Here is a 10320-nt window from a genome sequence, read left to right on the forward strand (position 1 = left end):
AGCGCTGAGTGCTGGCCTGTCAACTGAAAGGTTGCCTGTTGGATTCCCAGTCAGGGCACCTGCCTGGGTTGTGGGCCAGGTCCTCAGTTGCGGGCCCATGAGAGGCAACCACACAGTGATGTTTCTCTCTTTTTCTCCCTCCCTTCCCCTCCCTCCAAAAATAAATAAAACCTTAAAAAATGGCAGTGTCCAAGTACAAATTCAATAATAAACATGTTGATCAACCGACCACTATGCCCACCCCAGACTGAAAATGTGGAAACTTCTCCTTATTAAGATTGATTCATATTCCAGACCCTTTCGTCTTTTTTTTTTTTTTTTTGCAAGCCCTGGACCAGGCGTGTGCTCTGGAGGCACGGCACACCCATGTCTGTACCTATGGCTTTCTTACATACAGCAGTACCCCGGCCGAGGCTGCTGGTTTTCACATTTAATTTCTAGCACATTCACACCCGTTAGGGAAGGAGGAATGTGGAACAGGACGTGTACTAGTGGCCATGCTTGCAACCGTATAAGGGTTGGCTGGCTGCTGCTGTACCCAACACGGGGCCTCTGTGGCTGGGCTCAATATTTTGCTCCTCTGGATGTTTCCAAGTGTGATGAAATAATAACAAACAATGGCGTCATCATGAGGTCACTGCAGGACAAGGGGAAATGGTAAAGTCGCAACTCCTCTTTCTTCGTGGTAGTTTTCCCCAAAGAATCCTTTCTTGGATTAGGGACCACGGAACTGCAACCACGGAAAGCTTCGCTTTCAGTCCGGGGTTCGAAGTCTAGGCTCTGATCCCCACGAGAATCTTTGCAAGCCCTGCCCTCAGTTTTAAGTTCCATCCTATAAGAAACCTAAAGGAGGAGCTGGGAGGCGGGTCAGAAACGCAATGCTGATTTATTGGCATTCAGTCCACCAACGTCCTGGATTACTCCAGAATTTCGCCAATCCAGAGGCAGGGGTGGGACGGTGCAGGCGCAGACAATTGGGTTTGGCTGAACTAGATTTAAAGAGACAGACGCTGTCGCAGTCTAAGAAGACGAGCTCTAAAACCGTCTCCCTAAATCCTTGGGACCACTTCGGTCCCCAAAGCTGGGGAGATGGTTTGCGGCGGCTTTGCCTGCTCCAAGAATGCGCTGTGCGCGCTCAACGTGGTCTACATGGTGAGGTTTTGAAGGTGGGGGAAGCTTCAGGGCGGAAAGGCGAGTGGGGAGATTCTCCAGGGGACTTCCGGTGGGGAGAATGGTGTACTGGGTGTTCCGGGAAGATTCCTAGGAACTTCCGGCAAAGAGGGAATTCCGGGGGGGACTTCCGTGGGAAGAAGGGAGGCTTCCAGTGATCCAAAGGTTTATTGGGGGTGGAGGGAATGAACTGTGGGCTCTGGGCACAAAGGCCCATCCCTCCTTTCCGTGCAATTCAGTTTCTCCCAAAATAGAAAAGTGAAGTGATACTCTGGTTTCTCTTCCAATCGTATAAATCTTTCGCCTTTTACCAAAATAGAAAAGTGATGGATGAAGCTAAAGGTTCGGTTATTGTATTCATAATTACCATTCCTGGCCACACTCCCCACTCCCACCCCAGCCATTCTGATCTCCAATGGGAGGAGAGCCCAGGGATTTTCCGGGTCACCCTAACACCTCCTTTGCTTTTTGTCCCCAGTGCCCTGTATGGCCATTGGCTGTGCTGCAGGCTAGAATTCTGAGATGTGTTCTGCTGTTTCCCATAGCTGGTAGGCTTATTGCTCATTGGAGTGGCTGCTTGGGGTAAAGGCCTGGGCCTGGTGTCCAGCATCCATATCATCGGAGGAGTCATTGCTGTGGGGGTCTTCCTTCTTCTCATCGCAGTGGCTGGACTGGTGGGCGCAGTTAACCACCACCAAGTACTGCTGTTCTTTGTATCCTAACCTGAAGTGATGGGGCACTAGGGCTCTTGGGAGGGCTGAGTAGGTAGGCTATGAAGTTAGACCTCAGGGATCTTGGGGACATGTTTCTTTGCCCTGCTCTATGAAAACAGAGCTGATGATTTGTTTTCAGCTTACATGTATAGGTTGTATAAACAGATGAAATCAGGTGATTGTTACAAGTAAGACATAAAAGAATCTTGGATTTTTTTTTCCCATAACTCTTCCTCTCAGTACATGATCATCCTTGGCTTGGTCTTCATTTTCCAGTTTGTAATCTCTTGCTCATGTCTGGCTATTAACCAAAGCAAACAGGTAAGAGGATGCCCTTTCAAGTATCTGCATTTTTTTCTAACCTCTTCCTCTTAGAGTCTGGCCTCCAAAATCATTCTTAGATACACTACTTACTCCTGAGCCATTTGCTTCCTCTAGGATATCTGGCTCCTTCCCCATGAGGATGATCTAGGAGAACCTAAGTTGGATATTTATCATTTGAGTCCACAGAATTGATACTGGCCCCCCACCCCTGGAGGGATGTTGACCCTCTTTGCTGGAATAGGGAAATTGAGGCACCAGAACAGAGATCAAAATGTAGGGAGATTCTTAAGGTTAGCAGCATCAAGTAATTTCCCTCTGCCTATATATCCTCCAGACAGATGTCATCAATGCTTCTTGGTGGGTCATGAGCAACAAGACCCGGGATGAATTGGAAAGAAGTTTTGATTGTTGTGGCTTATTCAATCTCACAACCCTGTATCAACAAGATTATGCTTTTTGCAACGCAGTGAGTTGGTGGGGAAGGGGGATTGGGTAGGACAACTGGGTAAGGACAGTGCCCGGATTCGAATTTGAATGGGAGGACTGCCTCTCTCTAGCAGCTGTCTTGTATTGGGGCTGTATGCTTATGTTAGGAAAGGGCATGGATACAAAGGCTAGACAATGGATACAATGGATACAATTAGCCAAGCGGGATTCCAATCTATAGGATACCGATCAAAACTAATCATTTCTAGGGCCATTCACCATGGCATCAGGATAGGGCAGCTTAACAATTCTGCATCTTCCCCACCCCACACTTGCCCCTCCTCCACACATACACGCTTTATTCTAGACCTGCAAGATACAGAGGCCCATATGCCAGGTGTGTGGAGAAAAGTTCCTTAAGCATTCAGATGAAGCCCTGAAAATCCTGGGAGGTGTTGGACTCTTCTTTAGCTTTACAGAGGTAACATTCTCCAGCTCCCTCATACATACCATTTCCCTGTATCTGTTACCCTCAGAGACTCAGAATTGATACTTCTCCCTTTTCTTCTATAGATTCTTGGTGTCTGGCTTGCAATGAGATTTCGGAATCAAAAGGATCCTCGAGCCAACCCTAGTGCCTTTCTATAAGACTTTGGATCCTTCTGACTTCGCTCCTGCTCTCCCTAAGTTGTTTCTTACTCCCTTAGGGAAAACCCAGGGTCAACAGCCTTTTTTGTTTGAGAAAAAGGAAAGGCCCTTTGCCATCCCCCAGTGATTCAATAGCCAGGCTCTCCACCTTGGTATCTTTTAGTGGAGCAAAATTATAAGGAATAAGGAAAAACTTCCTCTCCTTGAGTGGATATGGGAAGCTCCTGGGAGTGCTTGAGATGGCATGGGCGTTGGAGTCATTCCTGTCTGTCTCCCCCCTTCTTCCACATGCTGGATGACCACAAAACATCCTGGCCTGGCTCCAAGGGAAAACCAGAGACAAGGCCAGAGAGAAAACCACCAAGAACTCTTTCTTATAATTAACAGGACCCAGTTTGGGGCCAGTTCAGTGACTATAAAAATAAAAGCCATTTCAACTCCATATTCAAAGAAGCAAATTAGCCCTGGCTGGTGTGGCTCAGTAGTAGATTGAGTGCCAGCCTGAGAACCAAAGGGTCACCAGTTCAATTTCCAGTCATAGCATTTGCCTGGGTTGCAGGCCAGGTCCCCAGCAGGGGGTGTGTGAGAAACAGAGAAACACTGATGTTTCTCTTTTTCTCCTTCCATTCCCCTCTCTCTAAAAATAAATTAAAAATCTTTAAAAAAGAAAAAAAAGTAAATTAAATGCCTTGTCTTCTCTTACCAGTTGAAGGGCTCCACTGACTATGCAGGCCCTGTGACCTAAGGAGAATCTCTAAGATTCTGCAGGGAAGTCCATCTTCCGAAAGGATTTTCCAAATCCCCAAATGACAAAGCCAACCAAAAGAAGAAACATTAAAATAAAAGACCATATTTCTTTGTTTTGTTTTTTCCTGTATAAAAAAAGTATCTCAATATCAAGGTAAGGAAAGGAAGAACAAGGGACATACTCTGATGGGGGAGGGGAGGAGGGGGAATGCCATTGAACTTGCCAGCCAGGTATTCTCTGTAAAGCTGGAGGCGCATTCCACAGCCTCAGAGATAAAAACGCACTGAGTTCCTTCTCAGTGGGGGAGGGGGACTTTCGTTCAAAGGAAGGTATATGAGTTTCTTTTCTCTTGGTTGTGCTGCAGCCACTCCACTGCTCACTCTGGGCTACCTTCCGCCTTTTGTAGATAAGAGTGCTGCAGGGCTCGGAAGGCTGAGATTCGCTTATGTGGGTTAAAAGTCAGCATCTCCTAAGGGGAGGCAAAGGTCAGAAAACCATGGAAAAATTAAAAACAAGGACTTTTGCCCACCCCCAATACCTAGGATTTTCTACATTCCTCTGTGCAGATGGCCAATCACAGTAGCAACAGACTAGCCCATCCCCCAACCAAGTCTCAGGAACCCGATGGGTCTGGGTCCCTCTACTCCATTGTCCACCCCAATCTCACCCCATGCCCACGCCCAGGCCCAGTACCAGCAGCAGCTGTGCTCCAGACTCCTCCATCTCAGGTATCACGGACTGCACTGGGCGGGGCTCTCTAGGGGAAAAGGCTCCTCGGGGCAGAGACACGTCTCGGGGCCAGTCATCCTCTGGAGGCAACCCAATCAAACTACGCCAAACAGAGCTCTGGTCAGGGGGTGGGGGGTGGGGGGGGGCAGGGGTCCTGCTCCAGCCTCCATCTCCAGGGCTTAGTAGTAGCAAGACTTAGAAGGAACTTTTTTTCCCCCTTGCCACTCACTTACTCAAAGATTTTGCCTAATTGGTCAGCTTCAGAGTTTCCGCAGAAGAGAGGCCTAAGGTGAGAAGGGACACAGCAGTCATTTTCAAAGATATGATAGTAGAATGGTTACTGCTTAGTGGCTCAAAACAAAGTATGGAAACTTTAGGGATAATAAGTTCCTGATTAGGACATTTCAGAGCTTCTGGTTATGGATAAGGTGGTCGGTAGTATTCGAGTGAAAGAATGAGCAGGGTTCCACCCTGGCTGGGCAGCTCAGGTGGTTAGAGCATTGTCCCCATTTGGCAAGGTTGTGGGTTTGATCCCTGGTCAGGGCACATACAAGAATCAACCAATGAATGTGTAAGTAAGTGGAACAACAAATTGATGTTTCCCTCCCACCACCACTTCCCCTCTCTAAAGTCAATAAAAGCTTTTTTAAAAGGGGCAGGGTATGGATGGGATACGTGAGTCCCATACTTTCGGCGAAACATCTCCGCGAAGATACACCCAACACTCCACAAGTCCACAGGTGTCGCATATGCAGACTGCAGAAGAACTTCCGGAGCACGATACCAGAGTGTGACAACCTGACAGGAACAGGAAAAATGGATGAGGGCCCGATGGGTTACCATAAAGCACAACTGCTCAACTGATATCAAGAAACATGACTTCTTCACTGTTGGGCAATTGCTCTCCCACCCCCAACCAGAACCCATTTTGGCTACCATCTTTCTACTGACCACAGGTGTGAGTGCCATCTGGTAGCTGTAGATTCTGGCCAGGCCAAAGTCAGCCAGCTTGACTGTCCCACCACTTGTCACCAGAATGTTTTCTGGCTTTAGGTCCCGGTGAACAATGCAGTTGGCATGAAGGAAATCCAGGCCTCTTAGAAACTGACGCATCAGATCCTGGTTTGGAAGGGGAAGGTGCAGAGGAACTAGAAATTAGGTGCCATACCTGAAATTGCAGTAGCTTCCACAGCAGATCAGCCACCCATCTCTTACTGTCTGCTCATTCCACTCACCTTAATGGTCTCCACTGGTAAGCCTGGTGGGGGTACCTTGTTCAGATACGTCCTCAGGTCTTGGTCCACATGCTCAAACACCAGGGTCACTCTGGTCTCCCGGTCAGTCCGGGAGCTGGCACAGACGTCCACCAGCCTGGCCAGAACAAATGTTCACTCACTCCATCATCAATCCCTTCTGGCCCCAACATAGCCCTATTTCCTTAGGGTCCCCACTTCTCTCCTGACCACCGCTCCCCATCACTAGATGTCTCTTCCCCTTCACTCCCCACCCTCCACCTTCTCACCGGACAACATTGGGATGCTCAAAAGCTTCCAGCCGCCTCAGTAAGGCCACCTCACGAACTGTGCTGACGGGAAGGCCCCCTCCAGCACCTCCTCCATTGGGCACTCTCACGCTCTTGAGGGCCACAAAGTGGCCACTGTTGGGGTCACGGGCCTTGTACACCGTCCCGTAGGCACCAACACCAATCTCGGCCACTGGTTCATATCGAAGGGTAGCCATTCTCAGATCAGAGGAGACCCTACAATCACAGAGACTCCTACCACCGAAACTCCCAGAGTTCGGATGGTATGAGCATACAGCAACAAAGTAACTCCCCCAAAAGGCATCACAAAGACACCACGCCAGCGGCCCTTCCCCACTTTTTCATGAGACCAGCCCCTCAAGTCACACAATGCCTCTAGCCCCAACCCCTTCAGCCACGTGAGGCCCTAGAATAAAAAAATGCCTTTTCCTTTGGGACCGTCGCGCCGGCACAAGACCCCACACGACACACCCCAGCCCCCGAAACCGCACCTCCCGACAACCACAAAGCACCGGATTACACCCCGCCCCACTTCCCGCCCTCGAGCGACCCTTCGGTAACTAGCCCGCACAGGAAGCCATGGTCTGCGAGAAAGATCTCCATTCCTGGGAAGGGACTGCACTTACTTCACCCCGTGCCGGGAGATGCGGGGTCGGCCCGTTACCGGGGCCCGGGAGGCGGCTCCTCTGCACCCATACACTGGTCTGTTCGAGGCAGCTGGACACAGACACAGGCCGCAAGCTAGAGCGGCCCCCTCACCCCCACCCTCACCATGTGACCAGCTGCCAAAGAGGCGCGCGGAAAACCTGGGCGGGAGTTGGGAGGGGGGGGAGGAAAACGCCGGACGTTTGAGGCACGTGACCACTCACTCATGCGCAGAGGGGCCGGGAGTGGCTTTGCCTGGTAAGGGGTTGATAGCGGGGGAAGGAGAGGAGGGGCGATGAGAGCCACGTGATTTGTTGCTATCCCACGTGACCACTTGAACCCACACCGTTGAGCAGAGGTGTGGTTACGCGGCGGAGCACGTGACTAGCTGCCACTACCCTTGTCTGGGTGGGGAGGCGTGGGGGGGGCCCATAGAAAGAGAGAGGGTGGAGGCCAAGGCGGTGCCATGGCAACCTGGGCCACCCAGATGCGAACTCCCGCTGCAGGCCTTCGCCAGCCTCACTCCTTGTCTCTCACTCAATGGTGGGGCCTTGGGAGGGTGTCTGGGAACACGAGGTGGTGCTGTCGTCTTTCTGCTCTAACACTATCGGAGAACTTACTTGTGTCTTTGTTTCATTCATTCATTCAACAAATTTTTACTGAGCGCTTGCTTCGCCTGTGTATGCGGGGTTGTTTGTGGATCTGTGTGTTATTTGCATCTCAGTCACTAGCCCTTTGAAGTAGTGATAAGACTATCTGTAAAGACGCAGCCAACAGTGTGATCATATGAAAGAGGGAGTAGTCAATGCCCATCTGAGGGCAAAACTAGGATTAAAGGATTGATAGAAGGCAGATTAACACAGTAATCCAAGAGGAAGAGGGGCAAGGTAATGGCCTCTCCTCTTCCCAATCTCCACCCCTCTCTGGAAGTGTTAAAGCAGAGACCACCATTTGCGTTCTGGCAGAGAAGTTTTCAATGATTGGGAGACAGGAATTATTGACTTTCAAGGTTCTTTTCAGCACTATGACGCTATATGTGTGTATGTGTATGGCAGATGCATCATGTATCAACAAATGGATGCGTGCGCGCACACACACAAAACCACTGCCCCAGACCAGAATATTACATGAGAATGGCTTGTGCCCTTCTGCAAACCTTGTGACTCATTATTGGAGGTAATTGTGCTTCTTTTCCTCCAGTGCAAGTTTTCATAGCCCTTGCCCCTGCCGGGAACACAAACCTTTCCCAAATGGCCTTTGCTCACAGACACCTTATAAAGGTACACAGTAGGCAGTTTTCTCGCTGGCTTCTTTTGTCTTACTGGTTCCAACTTCTTCATCTCCTAACCTTTTAGGGTAATGAAACTAAGGGAAGGAAGGGATCAGTGTCTCATTTGTGACAACTTGCCTAAAATCTGAAACCATTTTATTACCCTATTTGTCACTTCTTTCACCCCAACTTCTATTTTCTTTAACCATCTGGCTGAGGATATGAGAGTTCAGATTTGAGATGAATATAAAACATGCTCCAGGGCAAAACAAAAGACACATCAGTAGAGATTCTCCCTGGTTGCATTCTGATAGTTATAACTCGGTCCTTGCTGATAAGGGCAGCTGGGACTAGTAGGAAAAACCTCAAGACCTGGCTGGTGTGGCCCTTTTGGAAACTGAAAGGTTGCAGGTTGAATCTCGGTCAGGACACATGCCTGGGTTTTGGGCCAGGTCACTAGTTGGGGGTGTGAGGCAACCCATGGACGTTTCTCTTCCTCTCTTTCTCCCTCCATTCTCCTTTCTCTAAAAAATAAATAAAATCTTTTAAAAAAGAAAAAAGTCTAGGTAGCCCAGTTGGTTAGAGCATTGTTCCTATATGCCAAGGTTGCAGGTTCCATTGCAGGTCAGAGCACACACAGGAATCAATCAATGAATGCATAAATAAGTGGGACAACAAATGGATCTTTTTCTCTCTCTAAAGTCAATAAATTAAACATTTTTTAAATAAAAAGAATAACCTCAAGATCTGAGCCTATGGGGTGTGTAGGGTGAACGCTTCCTTGTTAGAACTGGTTGGTGTATAAATCTTCTGGGAGGTTAAGTGTCTGTGTCGAATTTTCTGCACCAACAGAGTCCACCTCAGCTTCACCTTCCACATTAGCCCATGATAGCTCAGACTTCGGAAGTCATCCTTGAAAGAAGGTGAAGGAATTAAGCAAAAACAAAACCAAACATGTATGTGCACACACACACACATAACAGACACAGTCAGCAGTGTGGTGATAGCCCTGGGGATGAGGGGTGCAGGTATGTGGAAGCAGGCAAAGTAGGGATAAATGCGGACAGAAAGACACTTTACTTTGGGTGATGGGTGCATTATACACTGTGCAGATGATGAGGTGTACATTTGAGACCTGCATGGTTTTGTGAATCAATGTCATCCCAAAAAAATCAATAAAAAAGAAGTCATCTTCTATGTTGGCTTGGATTCTAGCCCCCTTTTCTGGCTCATTCACTCACCCGTCCAATGCATTTGAATGCTTCACAAGAGCATTGCTCTTAGTCATTTTCTATTGAGGAGCCTTAGTTGGGCAGTCCCTCCCCGGTTCCATACCCTCCCTTCTGTTAATTACTCTTTTACTAATTAATTTGCTCCCAGTGTATTTGACCCAATGGGCTCCCTGGAATTCCTTTCCCTTCAGCGTTGGAAAAGGAGGAGAGGGAGGTTGTATGTGTACATCAGAAATAGTAAGGGGGTACAATTGGTTCTCAGGGTCGAGGCCCCGTAAAAGCAAAGAGCTGCGTGTGGGAGCGGGGGATAGTCACTTCAGTGTAGGGTGGGAGGGCCGGAGAATGCCAGAAAAGACACTCTCGTCCCTTTAGCACTCCTGCCTCCCTGGCTCATTCACCTACCTCACACATTACAGCCACATACTTTGTTTCTCATGCAGTCCGACTGCATCCCTCACACTCTCATCTCTTCCACCGTCCCGCACCATGCACACTTTTCATTTCTTTGTGTAAAAATGTTTATTGCTTGAGGCCACCTCTTGCTCACTTGCCTCCTTCATACCGGTAGACCGTTACATAGGGTCCCTGCACACTCCCATTTTGCACACGCCTGTCCCTCTCTGGTGCACCTGCTTGACCACTCACTCACTCACCTTCCATCCTCACCCGTTCACACACCTATTCTCCTACCAGTGTGCACACTCCCCTTCCTCGGACACTCCCCTCCCTCCACCCTCCCCCGGGCTCGCACTGTCACCCCCGCCTCTGGGGACACCTGCTCGTGCGGGGCAGGGCGGGGATGCGCAGCCGCGGCCACTTCTCCTCCTCCCCCCCCCGTCTCCGCCCCGCCCCTCCCTTCATCCCTAACCGGC

The 10320-nt window shown here is 49.3% G+C and overlaps 2 protein-coding genes across 5 annotated transcripts; one reads left to right on the forward strand and one right to left on the reverse strand.

Moving 5' to 3' along the window:
• Window positions 1-969: 969 nt before the first annotated feature.
• Window positions 970-4142, forward strand: TSPAN31 (tetraspanin 31). Of its 4 annotated transcripts, none has more exons than XM_053662080.1 (6): window positions 970-1166; window positions 1716-1883; window positions 2124-2204; window positions 2542-2673; window positions 3001-3114; window positions 3207-4142. In XM_053662080.1, exons 3-6 carry the CDS (start codon window positions 2127-2129, stop codon window positions 3279-3281), a joined length of 399 nt encoding a protein of 132 aa, XP_053518055.1. In that variant the 5' UTR covers window positions 970-1166; window positions 1716-1883; window positions 2124-2126; the 3' UTR covers window positions 3282-4142. The 4 variants fall into 4 exon arrangements, with proteins under 4 accessions (XP_053518055.1, XP_053518053.1, XP_053518054.1 ...); XM_053662078.1 differs by having other exon boundaries at window positions 989-1152; XM_053662081.1 differs by lacking the exon at window positions 970-1166 and adding an exon at window positions 1416-1613.
• CDK4 (cyclin dependent kinase 4) lies at window positions 4122-7124 on the reverse strand. Its single transcript, XM_037167182.2, has 8 exons — window positions 6928-7124; window positions 6281-6517; window positions 5994-6129; window positions 5710-5877; window positions 5447-5556; window positions 4992-5042; window positions 4723-4858; window positions 4122-4498 (listed from the first exon to the last, which is right to left on the reverse strand). The coding sequence occupies exons 2-8, from the start codon at window positions 6496-6498 to the stop codon at window positions 4406-4408; spliced, it is 912 nt and encodes a 303-aa protein (XP_037023077.2). The 5' UTR covers window positions 6499-6517; window positions 6928-7124; the 3' UTR covers window positions 4122-4405.
• Window positions 7125-10320: the final 3196 nt, after the last annotated feature.

This window comes from Artibeus jamaicensis, unplaced genomic scaffold, assembly GCF_021234435.1.
Source record: "Artibeus jamaicensis isolate MK-2021 breed Jamaican fruit bat unplaced genomic scaffold, CSHL_Jam_final contig_233, whole genome shotgun sequence".
In the NCBI taxonomy this organism is placed as follows: Eukaryota; Metazoa; Chordata; class Mammalia; order Chiroptera; family Phyllostomidae; genus Artibeus; species Artibeus jamaicensis.

What these genes read in the sequence shown, in the direction of transcription:
- TSPAN31 (XM_053662081.1), top strand. Translation starts at nt 1,497, where the DNA reads ATGGATGAAGCTAAAGGTTCGGTTATTGTATTCATAATTACCATTCCT. An exon ending in CTATTAACCAAAGCAAACAG is followed by an intron (nt 2,205 to 2,541) that starts GTAAGAGGATGC and finishes TATATCCTCCAG; the next exon opens with ACAGATGTCATCAATGCTTC. An exon ending in ATTATGCTTTTTGCAACGCA is followed by an intron (nt 2,674 to 3,000) that starts GTGAGTTGGTGG and finishes GCTTTATTCTAG; the next exon opens with ACCTGCAAGATACAGAGGCC.
- CDK4 (XM_037167182.2), bottom strand. Translation starts at nt 6,498, where the DNA reads ATGGCTACCCTTCGATATGAACCAGTGGCCGAGATTGGTGTTGGTGCC. An exon ending in AGATGGCACTCACACCTGTG is followed by an intron (nt 5,557 to 5,709) that starts GTCAGTAGAAAG and finishes TGTTCCTGTCAG; the next exon opens with GTTGTCACACTCTGGTATCG. An exon ending in CTGGAGCACAGCTGCTGCTG is followed by an intron (nt 4,499 to 4,722) that starts GTACTGGGCCTG and finishes GCCTCCCCTTAG; the next exon opens with GAGATGCTGACTTTTAACCC.